This window comes from Chiloscyllium punctatum, chromosome 10 (assembly GCF_047496795.1).
Source record: "Chiloscyllium punctatum isolate Juve2018m chromosome 10, sChiPun1.3, whole genome shotgun sequence".
Lineage (NCBI taxonomy): Eukaryota > Metazoa > Chordata > Chondrichthyes > Orectolobiformes > Hemiscylliidae > Chiloscyllium > Chiloscyllium punctatum.
Window position 1 is genome coordinate 29,848,899 of NC_092748.1, and position 17,337 is coordinate 29,866,235.

Consider the following 17,337-nt stretch of genomic DNA (forward strand, 5'->3'; position numbering starts at 1 on the left):
TTAATAAAAGATAAAAGAAGAATTAGAATGACCAGCATTAGTTATTGTAAAGTTAGTAAGACAGGAATTGTGGATGTATTGACCATAAGCTTTCAATCCACATAAATACAGGATGATGCAAGAAAATGGGAAAAGTGCTGTGGTACACATTTGTGTACAAGGATCAACTAGCAGTGTAGTGGTCGTGTCATTTCTCTGGGTCAGAAGGTCTTTATTCAAGTCCCATCTGCTCCTCCAGCGATTGGTTGGGATCTGAAATGTGCTTGAGAGAGTTGAGGGCAGATTCAGTTGTGACTTTTGAAAAAGGATTGAGTGAGCTTGGGAAATAAAATGTCTGAAGTGGTACAGGGAAACCTTAAGAATGGAACTGGATGAATTACTCTTGCAGAAGAGCTGGGACAAACTCGGAGAACTGAAATTACTTACTTATGTGCTCTCACCGTTCCAGAATTCTCTGCAATACTTACACTTTGAATGAAATAAACTAGCTGCTGTAGAATAATGGAGCACGCTCAAAGGGCAGAGTAGCCTACTCCTGTTCCTAGTTTCTCAGTCCATGTATGCATTTGGGCACAGGGAAAGGATTTGGTTAATTTCTCCTATAGTTGGCACATCCATTCACTCCATAAATAAAAGAAACACCTGCAATTCAAACCACAAAGCACTTTGCAGCCAATAAAATATTTCTGCACTGTAGTCACTGTTATGTAGAAAATGAAGCAGCAGATGTCTCAAAAACAATAACCTAATATCAACTAGATATTCAACTTGTGATGTTACATTAAGGAATAGATGCATAACTACAGGTTAGGTTCAATGCTCTTATTTGAAACAGTACCACAGATCTCTTATATCCCCATGTGAGAGGACAGCTACAGAGTGCTTTAGTTTACTATCATATTCAAAAGAATGCCTCCAATAGTGAGCATTCCTTCAGTATTGCACTGGAATGTCAACATTGATTTTTATCCTCAAGGCCTGGAGTGGTACTTGAACTTAAAACCTTCTGACCCAAAGTGACACTTCCACCCACTGAGTCATAGCAGATACTCAAAGATAAATATTCAATAAAGACCCACGCTTAGGTTCATTGATCTTTATGCAAATTGCTCCAGCTCCTTTATTCACAAAGGAGGCTGATGGATTCCAAGAAATAAGTGCCTCTGACTCTTCTGAGCAATTTCTTTTATAGTTTTAGTAAGACCTTTGTAAAATCTCCTGACTCAATGCATTCTACGTTTCTTCCAGAATCTTCTAATTCCAACAGTCAAAGAAATTCACAGCACTGCATCCCTCTGCAACATTTTAAGCATGTAGAGTTGGGGAAGTCAGGACACTCCTCCTATTCACGACACTTGCTGCCATATTCTGGTAAATATTTTAAAGATCTAGTGCTAGTGAGTGGACGAGAGTGTAGGCAAGTGGCTGAATGGATGAGTGGGTGAATGAGAGGAGAGCTAAGTAGGTGAGGTGCATTGATGGGTGAGGGTTGATAGGAGGGTCAGTGAGTGAGATAGGTAGGTAGATTCCTGATGAAGGGCTTTTGCCCGAAACGTCGATTTCGCTGCTCGTTGGATGCTGCCTGAACTGCTGTGCTCTTCCAGCACCACTAATCCAGGGTGAAGTGGGTAGTTGAGTTTAGTCAGAGCAATAGCTGAGTCAGGGGTTAGTGAAGTCAAATAGCAATTGGTTAAGGTCGGTATGGGATACATTGCATCAAGGGGCAGTCACATCAGGGTGGAAGGAGTGGTGGTATAGTTGGATCTGGTCAGAGGCTAAAAGAAAGCTAGCTAGAAATATAAAAACAGATAGCAAGATTTTCTACAGATACATTAAAGAGAAAAGAGATAAATTCATCATTAGTCCTGTAGAAAGTGAGTCTGGAGGATTAATGGAAAGTAAGAAGGTGGCAGATGAATTGAATAGGTATTTTGCATAGTCTTCACTGTAGATATTACAAGTAATATCACAAAAACGTTGTAAATCAGGAAATGAAAGGGAACATTGAACTCAGAAAGATTGAGATCTCCAGGGAAGTGTTACTAAGCAACCTGTTGGAGCTGCAGCTGACAATTCATAGAATCCTTACAGTCCAGATAGAGACCATTTGGCCCGTCAAGTCTTCACCAACCCTCTGCCCATACCCAGCCACCGACCCTATCCCTACATTTACCATTGCTAACCCACCTAACCTGAAAATCCCTGCACACTATGGGCAATTTTAGCATGGCCAATTCATCTAACCTGCACATCTTTGGACTGCAGGAGGAAACCAGAGCACCCAATGGAACCCACCCAAAAACAAGGAGAATGTGCAAACTCCACCTAACAGTCGCCCAGGGCTAGAATTGATCTCAGGTCCCTGGTATTGTGAGGCAGCAGTCTAACCACTGTGCCACCATGCACAAGTCCTTAATCCTGATGTATTTCATCCAAGAGTCTTAAAATAAGGGATTTGTGATATGGATGCAGCATTGATTATATTTCTCTAAAATCTCCTAGATTGGTGAAAGTTAGATCCCAAGTTATATCCCATTAGTGTTGAAGACTGCAAAATATAACTGTTTTCTTCAAAAAGGGAGGGAAATAAAACACAGGAAACTACAGGCCAGTTAGCTTAACATTTGTCAATGGTAAGATATTTAGAGCTTTTATTAAAGACGTCATAAAGGGCACTAATAAAAGTTCAAGATAATCAAGTAGAGTCAACAAGATTTTGTTAAAGGAAATTATGTTTAACCAATTTACCAGAGTTCTTTGAGTAAGTAATGTGCTGCAGATAAGGAGGAAGCAATGACTGTATGGAACTTTATTTTCATTCGGTACTTGTTAAATTGTCACAAAGCTTATTAACATTGTTATTGATTAAACAATATAGGTGTAAGGATAACATAATGGTATGGACAGAAAATTGGCTGGCTGTAAGAAAAATGAAAAATAGGCACAAATGGGTTATTTTCTGGTTGGTAAGATGTAATAAATGGTGTGACACCAAGATTAGTGCTGGGACCTCAACTGCTGCTTCACAGTGCCAACGAACCAAGCTTAATTCCAGGCTCAGGTGATTGTCTGTGTGGAGTTTGTACATTCTTCCTGTGCCCGTGTGGGCTTCCTCCGGGTGCTGTGGTTTCCTTCCAGAGTCCAAATATGTGCAAATTAGGTGGATTGGCCATGTTAAATTGTCCTGTAGTGTCCAGGCTAGTTGGATCAGCCATGGGAAATGCAGGGTTACAAGGATAGGGTGGAGGGGCTGAGTATGGGTGGGATGCTCTTCATGGGGGGGGGGGTTGCGGGGGGGGGGCAGTATGGGCTCAATTGGCTGAATGGCCTGCTTCTACACTGTCAGGATTCTATGAAAACCAACCATGCTGGAAGAATGCAGCGATACTGAAGTGTTTCAACATTTACCATCGTTTGTGCATCTAATATAATCTGTTTGTCCTATCAGACAGTCTACCTTGAATACCATGTGGATCATCATTTTGAGACCAATCTTGCCCGGATATTTTCCTGCAGTGTTATGTGGTGACAAATTAAACAGGTTGGCTCCGGTTTCCGTACAGAGAGCGTGGACCAGCATTTTCTTTCCGACTCCAGATGGTCCTGCCAGCAGCAAAGATTTCACCAATGGAGCTTTCTCATGGACAGCTTGAGAACCTGCAACAAGAATACAGGGAATCAATCGGAGACTCCCACAGGAATTTACTTGTGATACAAAACCATATCCTGCTTTCTAAAAGGTAAAGGTCTGCTGAAACCTGAAAAAGACTGTTATTTTACAGAATTGTTGGTGAGAATCTGTACTGTTGGCAGATGAAATCTGGAACAAGAGACCATAATCTTGAAAGTGGAACTAAACTGAAATCAGAAGTGCACAGGAGCTCCTCACAAAAGAGAAAGATGCCTTGACAATTCATAGCGTTTCAAGACTGGGGTTAATTGATATTTGATGAATTTATATAAGACTGCAACTATACCACAGATAAATAATAGATGCAGTTTGTTTACCTTAGTATAGAAAGGATGATAAAGCCATTAAAATGAACTGTCGGCTCCCCAGGATGAAGTTAAGGATAAGAAACAAGTTATGAGGACAGGGTTGGTGTACCTTGTCCACTGTCTGGAAAGAAAAGACTAGGAGAGGTTTGACAACATTTGATAAACAAAATAACAAAAGGTTACCATGTACTGCCCCCTAGCTGGTGAATCAGTACACCTCATATCCAACTGCACTTGGAGGAAGCACTGAGGTTGAAAAGTGAACAAAATGTACTCTGCGCGGGGACTTCAAAGTCTCCTCTGTGTTGCATACACATATAGGGAAGTGTAATTTTTCACTCCATTATGGAGTCAAGGGGCTTGATTGTGTATTCCCATTTGATGGTCTTGGAAATATAATCAGTGATCTTGCATGCCATCATTGGGCCTATTAACCTATTAATAGCTATATATGGGGAATGTGATGGCCATGGGTGTGGGGTGGGGTGAGGGGGGAGGTTGCACAGTTAACATCCTTTACAGATCCTGTAAATCCATCTAAAGCACTCCACCCTCTAAAAAAAATCATTCTTCCTTTAACCCCACCCTGCAAAGCCTCTGGAACCCAGTCCTGGACCCCCATCACTGAGAAGTCAATTATTGGGCCTCCTTGGGAATGCCTGTAGTTCCAAAAATGGCCAGCTGACTTTACTGGTATTAACAGCGTGCCAGCCATCAGATTAGCTGACAACTCTTAAGGGAGGGCTTCCTCCTGACAGAGGGAAGAAGTCCCATCTTAAAGCAATTATTACTGCTACCAAGTCAGGACAATGGGGGAGTTCTCTCCCCTGCAAGCCCCCAGCTCCTGAGTTTTTATTGTCTCTTAGAACCTGAAGGTCTTGATCTCCATCTTAGATTTTTTGTCCACACTCCTATTTTCATCAAAAGATCCTGTCAGTTGATTAAAGTGTATCAGATGAACCCATGCTGAATTAACCTGTACAACAATACAGTATTGCAATGGAATTGCACAACTATTAAAATTTTGTACAGTGGTGGACTAAATCTGTACATAGTACACCAGATGCTGCAGCACTATTTATCAGGGATGCTTTGGGAGTTCACATGAGACTACTTCTTGAATCTCAGCTGAGATAGCAGTTCACAGACTACAATCGATTTGATGAGGAAAAGTAACTATTGTCAACACATTTAGATTTTGGGAGATAATGCAATTAGCTATGGCTGTGATGTCCTCACACATGAAACAATGTTACATGGAGTGTTTTACATCATCTTAATATTTCATGTAACATTGTAATAATTGAGATCACATTTGATAAGTTTTCTTATCTTTAGAAGTGTTCCATTGTTGGAAAGACTTAGCAACATTCGGACTAAATATGAAGTAAAATGTCAGGCATCTCAGATATTTAATTGGCTTTTTAAATATAACAATCAATGAGCATGAGAACTCTGTCTTCTTCCATTTGAGATAGCTGGCATTCCCACTGGAAACAGCAGGAAGTTTGACTTTGAATTCTGAATGATTTAATAAATGGTCTTTTCCCAGGCCACTCTGTTTCCCAAGGGACTTAACTGCATTGCTACATTGAAAATACAAGCTTCCTGTTCTCGTGGTAAACTGGTTTACCTTAGCAAATACTTATTGAATGCACAGCAAACAACAGTCTCATTAAATAAAATGCTTTGATAATAATGAGATTAAAACAGAATGAAATTCCCTTTCCTTAAAAATCAAAGATTACCTGGAGTGACAAAGTATGTTTTGTGCTGGATGGATTTGAACTCCTTTAATTTTGTTAGAGCTATCTTCCAGAGAAGCAAAGCACATTTCATCACACTCCTGCTTTGTGGCTTCAAATAGGTGGGCAGGCTTTCCTGAGTCAGGAACTAAGATGCTCACCACAGAATTCCTAGCCTCGGTTAACGTCATAGCAATTAAATGTGGATTCAGCTTAGCTAGCAGTCAGTGATAACTGCCAGGACATTGATGCAGGTGGTTTCGGCAATGCTGTTCAATGTTAAGGGGAGATGGTTGGATTCTCTCTTATTGGGGATGCTATTTTTGATTCATCTGCCAAGCCTTGATGTTGTCTATGTCTTGCGGCATGTGGGTTTGGACTGTTTCAGCATCTAAGTCACACACTGTGCAATCATCAGCAAAATTACTAATTGTACTAATCAAATGCATTTCAGTTTTCCAATTCCATTGTTTATTCAAATTCTCTCTTCCTTCTACCACACTATTTATCATACCTTATGGATTGCCTGATATAATTTTTTTTCAAATTCGCCAATCAGCTTCTACTCCATAGAATGTTCCCTCCCCTAACATTTTGTTTATTCTCTGTTCCCTTTGATTATACCCATGACTTTCCTGCCTCAGTTTTTGCAATTATGTGACAAGGTCTGTCATTTTCCATTCAAAACTATAATGCTACAAATTATTTTCTTCTTTTCTTCACCTCTAGCCTCAGCATAGACACGGCAAGGCATCTTCTTGACCCAGCCCAGCCTGTGGCCGTCTCTTGGCAGCACATGGCGGTCTCTCGGCCGGAGTGGCAGTGTCTTGGCTCGGCATGGTGGTACTGAAGCCCAGTGCTTTAAAGATAGCTTCTTTAATACCTAAGAACAAGGTCAGTGGATACATGGGAACACCATCACCTGCAAGTTCCTCTCCAAGCTGGGGGAAGTATGTTGGCTTATATTAACAGGGGGGTTGAGTTTAAGAGCCGTGAGGTTATGCTGCAGCTCCACAAAGCCCTGGTTAGACCACAATTGGAATATTATGTTCAGTTCTGGTCGCCTCATTATTGGAAGGATGTGGAAGCTTAAGAGAAGGTGCAGAGGAGGTTTACCAGGATGCTGCCTAGACTGGAGGGCATGAGAAAGGTTGAGGAAGCTTGGGCTTTTCTCATTGCAGCAAAGAAGGATAAGAGGCGATTTGGTAGAGAGTTACAAGATGATGAGAAGCATAGATAGAGAGGATAGCCAGAGATTTTAGGATAAAGGGTCAGCACAACATCAAGGGCGAAAGGGCCTGTACTGTGCTATGTTCTATGTTCTAAGCCCCTCACTATCCTGACTTGAAAACGTATTGCCATTGCTTCACTGTCATTGTGTCAAAATCTTGAAATTCCCTTCCTAAGGGTATTGTGGGTCAGCCTACAGCACATAAACGGCAGCTGTTCAGGAAGGTAGCTCATCACCAACTTCTCAAGAGCAAGTTGGGACAGGGAATAATTGCTGGCAAGCCAGTAATGTCCATATCCCATTAGTGACTAAAATAAATTCCATCCACTATAGTTTACCCATTCAATTAGTCTATCAATCTCCCTATAATGACATGGGGTAAACCCTCCTGCTTAATTTAAACCAGCAACACAGAAAAGATTTATCCCATGCAACAATCTGTGAAAATTCAAGAGGCCAAGAACTATTTAAAGTAAAAATTAACAACTTTATTTCTTAAAGTATAATAGAGAATAATTAACTCACAACTATTTACACCTCCTTTTTCTAACCTATCTTTACCTTCCCTTCTATAATACTAGTCTGATAAAACTCCCAATTAAGATTTGCAGGAAAATTCAAATTTTAAAACCAGCCAGTGGTCTAATCATCTCTTTATCTTTGTCGGTAGATTGGCTCTCCAGGTCAGTGTTGAGGCTTTTTTTCTGTGCAAAATCCTTCTCTAGACAGGTACCTCTCAGAGTTCTGACTAGCAGTCTGCAGCTGTTGGTCTGGTGGCAGTTCTCGTCCCAACTGTTCAGTTTTCCCTGGTCTTATATTCCAAAGCATCAGATTGTGTCATTGGCTTTTAAGATTGTCAATATATGCAATTCAAACTTGATTGGAATTTGGTACTTTGTAGGGTATAATTTAAACTGATTGACCTAATACAAATCTGTTTTGTCATTTCCAGGCAACTCCCTACCCCAGTAGCTGGAGCACATGTTACAATGTGTCTTATTGAGAACACTTGGTGCTGTCACTGCTAGCTTTTACTCTCTTAAAGGTACAGTACACCCACATCTTCATAATAATCCCTTTATAATTTTAGGCTATTATCTACCTTGTCTGCAATGCCATGGAACTTTGTGTCATCAATGCAATGCAATGCTGTCTGTTGAGCATGCCCATCTGCTTTCTGAGAATCATCTACTACCGGCTAAACTGAAATAATTTTTTCAATTTGCACCTGAATCACTCAATTTCCCAAGAAAATTAGAAGAAAAATTGACGTTCAAAAAGCTAACCCTGCTTTCACAGCTCACAAAATGATCCTGGCTGTATAAATATATCATCTTTTTGAGGCATCGAAAGAAAATAGGAAGATGGAATTTTTTTTTAAATGGCGTATTGTTTTCTTTGCTTCAATGGGCAAGCCATAATGGTTGACTGTTCCTTAAATAATTAAGAACAGATGACAAATAGTGATCTGGACAATGAAAATGATATTCATACCCCCTGCTGCACCTTTAATGTAATTTAATACTGAGTGACTCTTAAAAGTGAAGGTTGACAATTTGACATGCATAAGAGGCTAGATTGCCGAATGTTGAACATATTAGTTAACACTGCTCTCCAGGGAGTTGGGATAGCCTCTAGTCCAAAAGGCACCTTCTGTGCCATAATGACTCTGTAACTCTATTTTATTTTGCTTTGTGCACAAGCATCTGACGACAGTGGCAGATATTGTTCAGTTGGAAGCACTCTTGACACTGAGTCAGAAAATTTCAGATTTAAGTCCCATTCTTGAATCTGAGCACAGACTTTAAGGCTAACATTCCATGTGGTACCATGTGCATTGCCAAAGTACCATAGTTTAGATGAGACTGCCCTCTCAGGTGGGTATAAAATGGAACTATTGCAAAGAAGAGCAGGTGAGTTATTTATCTGTCACTGACTATCTACCACCTCTCCCAAAACAAATCAGCCATTTTCACATCGTTGTTTAGGAGAATGACTATTTCCAAATTAGCTGCTGCATTTCCTCCATTAAAACAGTTACTACATCAGAGAAAGACTTAATTGGCAATAAAGCACTTTGAGAGGACCAGTGACTATGAAAGGTGTTGCAAAACCGTTTCCTCTTCCTTTTCAACAGATTAGAAACACTATGGAAGTTTTCTCCATTTAAAAATGGAGTGTATTGTTCCAATTCTCATGTCTAGGCTCTTACCCAATGGCAGAATCCCATAGAGTGAAATCAGCTGCCTCACATCTGAGAGGGAAGGCATCGGTTCGATATCAGTTTGCCGTAGTGTGGTTCCCAGATAGTTGTACTCACCTGTGTAAGAAAAGCGAACATAATCAAACATAAAAATCAATCAAGTCACTCTTTTTTTTTCATTTTTATGAGGGTACTAATCTCCGCTTAAATTCTTGATTGAGGGGTTTGATGGTTTTGTTTCATAGTATAGTTGGACCTACATTAAAGTTTAGTTCAGATTGATGGAATAAACATCTCTTTCTCTGTTGGCTCATGTAATAACAGAGTTAAGTAACATTCTCAGGCAAACAGAAAGAACTTGATTGTGTCTAAAACGCTCTGTTCCTTGAAGACAGCAACTTCAAGAGAGATTTATTCTGTATCAGATCAAGATAGACTTGAACTGAGAATTCTTGCCTGGATAGAATTGAAATGATTTTATTCTCTGTCCACTCAAATATTTCCTTTCAGTGGATTTGTTCCATCATTATAGAGATTGCTTTACATTGCTTTTAAACAACGATACATCCGACTTGGGCATGCTTGACAGTGCCTTGGAGAGGAAATTTCTCTTATACCTCAGTCAAACTGTGTTTTGAAATACATGTTGCTGGAAATAATGATTTTTAAAAAATGGACAAGTGTTCCATACAGGTATTCGTCACCTAAATGAATATCAATCATGTGTATAATACAGTAAACTCAAAATCGAGGTGATGTAATTTGACCATATTATTAAGATGTGATTTCTCACAGGGAGCAACAAGAGTCACAAACAAACCACTTCTGGTAGTGAAGCAATGCACTGTCACAAATTCGATTTCTCTACAACACAACAACAAATAAAACATTTACCCTTGGATCAAGATAGATTAGGGGTGGAAATACATAATGTGGCTTTCATTAAGGAACTAATCGAATCCGGCAATCTCTTTCTTATGGCAATTTCTAAATCCACACAAGTTGTGATCTCATCAGTAATTTTATTTCTTCAATGCTTTTTTCAATTAAGTACTCAGCCAGGCCAAGGAAAGTTAAAAATCATACAACACCAGGTTATAGTCCAACAGGTTTAATTGGAAGCACACTAGCTTCCGGAGTGTCGCTCCTTCATCAGGTGATAGTGGAGGGTTCAATCCTAACACACAGAATTTATAGCAAAAATTTACAGTGTGATGTAACTGAAATTGTACATTGACAAATTGATTGTCTGTTGAGTCTTTCATCTGTTTGAATACCATGATAGTTTCACTCCTTTCATGTGTGTTGTGTAATTTTTAACTTTGTACACCCCAGTCCAACACCAGCATCTTCAAATCAGGCCAAGGAAACAATGACTATTCGTACTTTGGCAGTTCAATGACGAATATTGGTAAAAGAAGTCAAGACAAAATTTTAAGAGCAGTAAATATTACCAACTGAACTATTTTGACCAATTATTTGTTTAAAAAAACATATTGCCTCTGTGGCATCAAAAAAGGTTTCTCAGAAATGTTATTTAAAGTTGTCCTGAGTCTAATTTTTTTTTCCATTCAAAATACAGCCCAGAATTTTGTTTCCATTCAAAATCGCTGATCTAAAATGTACTTGCATGTAAAATTGTGATATCCTTTTCTGATGATAAAGTAAATTGCTTCTACTGATTTTCCAACTCAGAACTGGGCCTTCCCCAAATTTCTATGCACGAGTTCGCTCTTTCTTCAGTCTCTTGTCATCTCTAGTTCCTTCATCATTCTATACATTAATATCCTCATTTGTAAAGCAATGTCAAATTTCCTGGGTTTAAGTAAAGGAGCACTAAGGATGAATTAGAAATATAAGGTCCAGTGATGACAGGATCAGCTGAGATGGGTAGAACACAAGAGATTTTGAGCCTGAAAACTACAAATAATTTGAGACAATGTTGACCAGAAGGGGTCATTTGAAGTCTTTAGTATCTCCTTATTAACTATAGAATTAAGACTTACCTTCAATATGATGGAAGAGTGAGATGGATTAAAGTATGTGAACATTCTTGATATTCTGAAAGTATCTGGCAAAGTAATCGCTACCTGTATGATCCAAGACTTTGGATGGAATCTAGGCCTGGACGTAAATGGGAATTCCCCTTGGATGTGTGGTGGCCAGTAATTAGCAATACACACAATTGAGAGGCCTAGCCAGTTGTGAGAGGGGCAGGCAGACAGTCACTGACTGTGCCGTTGCCTCAAAATAGCCTACTGTCCAGACACATTTAAATGGCACTGAGACAACATGCACTCTCTTCGAGCCAGCAATGTCATTTTGCCTGTCTGAAAGGAGGAATTTAAACTTGAACCGTTCCAGCACTCTTCCCAACTACTACACCTGAAAGCCCCCATTACAACTCTCATCTCTCTCTGTACATGCCCTCACACCCACCCCAAGCCAGGAGAAAAGAGTATAAAATTTATGTACATTCTTTTTGTTGGATCCCCAGTTCTATAGACCATGATTGTGAGGCATTAGGACTACAGACACCCCTGGCCTCTGGAGCTACAAGCATCACACTACATCCTCTTTCAGTCATACCCAACCTTTCATCTATTATCTTTGATTCACCCTCTAGCAGCCTTGATTCAACTTTGGTTCCCTCAGTTCTTCCAGAATCACGACTGAAATACTCCCAATAATCCTTGATCAATCCTTCTCAAGTTTATGCTGCCTTCAGTAAAGACTGACTCTCTCTACAATCTAACTCCCTTCACTGTCACACATGACCTGCTTTCAGTCCCTTGGACAACCATTCCCCAGCATCCCCGGACAGAAACCACCTAAGCTCCATGCAACATCTCAGCCTATTTTTCCTGGGCCCAACAAGGATTTCCATGGAAGAAAAATAGTCCCTACTCCCTCCAAATTCACCAAGAAGACTATCTTGCCTGCTGCATATCATTTTTAACCAGCCATCAATCTGAAAGTCTATGTTGCATATTTTCTGGCAAATGAATTGCAAAGATACAATTTAATCCGGCAAGTATGACATTTTAATATTTTGGAAAATCACAAATCTGCCACCAAAATATTTCCCAAGTTTTATCTAACTGATGGGAAGTTGATCTTTCACTTCTCACAGGGTTAAATGCCCCATTTGCCGAACTTTCTGCTCCCAGGAACTTTACGAGATTCCAGCCCTTGAGAATGTTTGGAATGTAGCTGTCATAAGGCTTCCTCTTCCTTCAAGGTACTGAGTAATACATTAAAATAGGTTGTAACCAATTTTTAAACATATGAAAGACGCACAAATACATATTAAAAAAGATTCCTGAGCTATCCATAGGTTGCCCTGAAACTGCTGGAACAGATCAACCTATTCAGTTTATATATATCAATTGCAAAAGTAGAAAGATTTTCTCCATACCTATAAAATCAGAGAGTCGCACATTTCTTGGTCGTATGAGCAGACCTTCACGTATTAATTCTTCATAGAGGGAATTAATTGTCCTATGTAAATGCAAGATTAACTTTTAGTATATACACTCTCTGTTTCTACTATGATTCAAGTCTCTGTGTTCATTGATCACATATTGGCCATTGCTCCCCTGATGTTTTATGTACTCAGGAAAGTGCAACTTGACCAATTTACAGGGTATACATGTTGATATGATGTGCTGAATGGTTTTGTTCTGTACACTGCCATTCTACACTGATGCTTTAATGCAGTTGCAGCTCTTTTCCCATACTGGCTAGTTATATTCATAACATAAAATCAAAGATCATAAAATAATCATAACAAACAGGGTCATCATGAACTTTTTTTTATATATTGCAGACTCATCGTGCCAAGAAATGACCTCATGCACAGGTCCTTTCGGGTTAGGATAAAGCTGTGTTTATAGCAGTTTGGCTGCATACAGCCACTTGGCTTGCCTGGTATTCTTTCACCCTTTTTGTTTATGTATGTTTCCTGGACAAGAAATGCAAAGCCATTGGCAGAGGTCTGAGAATTCACTGACCTTGCACAAGTCAGCCAGAATCAATATAAGCTGAAAAGTTGAATAAATGAAGCCAACTAGCCAGTGCAGATGTGACAGAAACTCTCACTCAGGATGCTTTAACAACCTTACATGGGTATGAATCCTGTTTTTATTTTCCTTTTCTCTTTTTAACTGCCTGGGATGGATCTTTGATTTTATGATATTTCAGTCGCGTAGTAATTTTTAATTTAGTTCAGTTAGGGTGAACAGTTATCCAGAGCACTCCAGAAACATCTCAACTGAAAAGAAAACTCTTCCAATAAATTAATAATATTATTTTGAGACATCTTGCAATGATTTCAACCCATTGTAAGTGTGCTGTTTGCAAGAGGATTGTGAGAATCTCATTTATCTGGTATCCCCCATGCCTTTTAAATACATAGCCTTGTTTTCAAGGGAGAAACTTCCAGCTGCTCTCTGTTTAGTCAATGTCTGATACTCCATTGGATGTTTAGTATTTAGTGTGACAATTGACCCTGAGAAAGCAGCACTTTGTAAATGTCCATACAAGTCAGTGTGATATACAGCCTGTTCAATGTTTACTGCTGTTGTTTTGATTGAGTCTGATGTTAAAAACTATGTGTTGACTGCTTGAAACCTATGGTGTATAATAACTCTGGGCAAATCAAAAGGTTTAATATAAAAATGCTCTCTACAGATTATGTTTCTTTGAGATGAAGTGAGAGGTAACATCCATGTCCTTCCAGTTGTATGATTAGCTTGATTAAAAATGAACTCCAAATATTAAAGGGCAGAAAGTAAGTCTTTGAGCCACAGATCATTTACACCATACCAGCATGCATAATTCACACATTTAATCATGCAAAGATACACTTCACTTTATTAGTAACCAATTAGCAGGTGGGATTTCCAGGTATTGGACACTGGGATTGGTTCTGAGTTTTAATCCCAGTCCCAGAAAGAAACTGTCATAACCTCGATTTTCATGCGATGGATTATTGATTGGCGAGATGGGATGGGTGGATGGACACTGAGAAGGCGTGGAGGTAGGAATAGTGGAAAGGAAGAGAGCAGGCTTGATTTAAATCCACCAAGGCTGCCATTTCACTGCATTCATTCCTGGCATGAGACGGAACCAAACTGGCAGAGGCTCGGAACCTGGGGCAGGACAGGTTCTCATTTTGCCGATGCCAAACCAGAGGTCCTGGACACAGTGAGGGAGGGAGAAAGCCATCGTTCCAGACCAAACAGGTTTAGGCAGAGGTCAGAGCCACAGTGAGTAGACAGGGTGTCACCCAGGGGAACGTGATCCAATGCAGGAAAAGGTTCAATGACCTTATTAGCTCTGTTAAGGTAAGTGTCACACAGTACCCTTAGGACAGGTCTCTGGGTATTCATTGCTCTCCAGACACACCAACTGCTGCACCTAGGGATGCATGATGTTCCTAAACATAGGAGGGGAATGTGCTCAGCTGTAGAGACATCAACCTTTCCCATGTTAATTCGTTTGATCTTCTCGTGTCTCCCCAGGTGTTGATATCAAGATGATGCAGATCTATCACTATTACTATGCTATATACGACCAGAGCCAAGCTCTAACCAAACACCATGACATCAACGTGGAGGACCTGCTGGACAGGGTGGTGCAGATGCAGGATGTCCTCTTTTCTTTTGATTAGATTAGATTACTTACAGTGTGGAAGCAGGCCCTTCGGCCCAACAAGTCCACACCGACCCTCTGAAGAGCAACCCACCCAGACTCATTCCTCCAAGACCAGCACTAGTGGCTACAACGTCAGATCATACCAGCCTGATAAGAGGTTTACAGGTCAGTGCAGTCTCAGCCATCTGAGGGATAACCAGTCATGTGGACAGAACATCAATAATCTTCTCCACTCTGCCGGTGTAAATGCCACCATCTTCCCTTCACATACTCTGTCATTCACTCCCCGCTTCTGTATTTACCTCCCAACAATGCTCATGCTCCACTACTCTCATTACTGCCTGCAACTTCTTCACTCCTTTACTGTCACCTACCCCAATCCCTCACATCTCCATCACTGCATGCCATATGTGCTGCCTATTCACCCGCTCAGGACACATTCTCACCTGCAACAACAGTGACAGATTTTCTAAATTCTTTCAATGTCTTTAATTTCTGTCTTACTCTCATTCCAGGAGGGAGTCCACAATAAGGCAGAAAGAGTCAGGACAAGGTGATGTGCTGCCCAACAATCCATATCGCACTCTTATGAAGAGGGGACCTAACTCTGACTGCCTGTGTCCAACTCCTGGATAGGTGCTGGAGGCTGTGTGCCAGGATCCCAAGTACAGCCAATCTCCCTTAACTTGTCTAAGAAACCAACTCAGAGCTCCATAACATTCTGTCCTTACAGTCTGTCGTGGTCTGTTTTCAGCTATTGATCCAGGCATGAAATGGTCTCTCTTCTGGCACTCCCTTTTCTTTCATTCATTCACGGGATAGCTGCACCAAGGCTTTCATATCTACCCCTCATTGCTCAGAGAGCAATTACAAGTCGACCACAATGCTGTGGGTCTGAAGTCACATTGCCATTTTATGACAGTGATTGTGCAGTCACTATTGATCATTGATTTCAGATTTTTATGGAATTCAAACATTATCATTTGCCATGGTGAGATTTTGACTCCTATCCTCAGAACCCGCAGCATGTTGGCTCAGCAGTTAGCACTGTTGCCTCACATTGGCAGTGACTCAGGGCAATTCCACCCTTGGATGACCTTCTGGGTGGAGTTTGCACATTCTCCCCGTATCTGCGTGGGTTTCTGCCGGGTGCTCTGGTTTCTTTCCACAGTCAAAAGCTGTGCAGGTTAGGTGGATTGGCCATGATAAGTGTGGGGTTTTGGGGATTGGTCGGGTTGGGTGGGGTGCCCTTCAGATGGTCAGTGTAGACTCGATGGACTGAGGGACATGAATCTGGGGTTCTGGATTATCAGTCCAATTTACTCCGGTGACATTACCGTTATGTCACTGCCTCCCTCTTGACTCTCTGTAGCACAGGGAGTATAAAGCTCCCATCAGTTGGGTCCTGTAATTGCAGAGACTAGGACTGGTTTGTCCCCTTGCTTTCTGCTGGTCCACTCACATCTACCTACCCACTGTACTGTGGAGTTGAACATAGGAATGCGTAGAAAGATGGTGGACTGTGCACTCACCCTATTCTATATGATCCCCACTAAACAAAATACACTGGGTGCTGAATGTAATATCCAGTCAATTACTTACAATTTTGTCGAGATGAAAGTCTGATTAATTTGCAAAATATTGAATCACAATATGGCTCTTTCCAAGTTTGATTGCTACCTGTGCAATGTCAAATCTTTTTCTTTTTTCTTCTTTTTTCCTTTCTTGGCTTTTTTCTGTGTTAAACCCAGAAACACAATGCATTAATAGAATTCAAAATACTAACATTATTTCTATGCAAATAATTCAACGTGCAAACATCTATTTTAAAAAATATGTCTTATTAACTACCGAAATAAAGGTTAAATCTGTAGAATTTATTTACAAGGACATCAATATCTGGGGTACAATTGTGCAAGTTTATGACACCAGGGAGAAATGAGTCCAGATTCTATCTAAATGTTATAAATATTCACCTTGAAAGTTGCCAAATGATCATAAAAAGAACTCGAATTATTTATTACATGTCCTTAATGAAAAATAATGTGCCAATTAGAACTACAGTTCAGACCACTCTACATGAATGACTATTAATGTCGCAAAGGAAACTACACACAAGCCAAACTCTGCTTTGCACCATCACCCAAGAACCAAAACAAATAAAACATTCAGTTGACTTATTCCTGGGGTTTTCCCATTATAAAAGCTTACATAAGTTATCAGCAGATCATTAAATTGCAGAAAACGTTTCAGTCCAATTTAATCCTGTTCAGAGTCATCACCCAGCCAAACATTTCTCAAAATCAACTGGGAATGGGAATACTAGATAATTTTCTGGGCATAATTAGCTCAATGGTACCAAAGCTAATGATAGAGCTCTATCAGCTAACCCCTCACAAATCATAAGACTTAGATCAGGAAAGCCATCAACTTAGCTGAATCAACCCCATTATTGTGCAGTTAGCCAGATTTTGTTGCTGCTGTTCAGAAATCTGCCCGGT

At 40.2% G+C, this 17,337-nt stretch overlaps 1 protein-coding gene and 1 long non-coding RNA gene across 3 annotated transcripts in view; one reads left to right on the forward strand and one right to left on the reverse strand.

Annotated features, from left to right (window-relative positions):
- The window catches only part of iqca1 (IQ motif containing with AAA domain 1), a 155,043-nt gene that overhangs the window by 34,072 nt on the left and 103,634 nt on the right, over positions 1–17,337 (reverse strand). For both annotated transcript variants that reach the window (XM_072578749.1, XM_072578748.1), the window contains 4 exons: positions 16,517–16,572; positions 12,597–12,679; positions 9,188–9,295; positions 3,458–3,657 (listed from right to left, as the gene is read on the reverse strand). In XM_072578749.1, the coding sequence (XP_072434850.1) occupies positions 3,458–3,657; positions 9,188–9,295; positions 12,597–12,679; positions 16,517–16,572 (447 nt within the window). The remainder of the gene's footprint in view (positions 1–3,457; positions 3,658–9,187; positions 9,296–12,596; positions 12,680–16,516; positions 16,573–17,337) is intronic.
- On the forward strand, positions 13,210–15,980 carry LOC140481973 (uncharacterized). Its single transcript, XR_011961642.1, has 3 exons — positions 13,210–13,306; positions 14,704–15,001; positions 15,352–15,980. It is a non-coding gene; the product is annotated as an uncharacterized lncRNA (long non-coding RNA).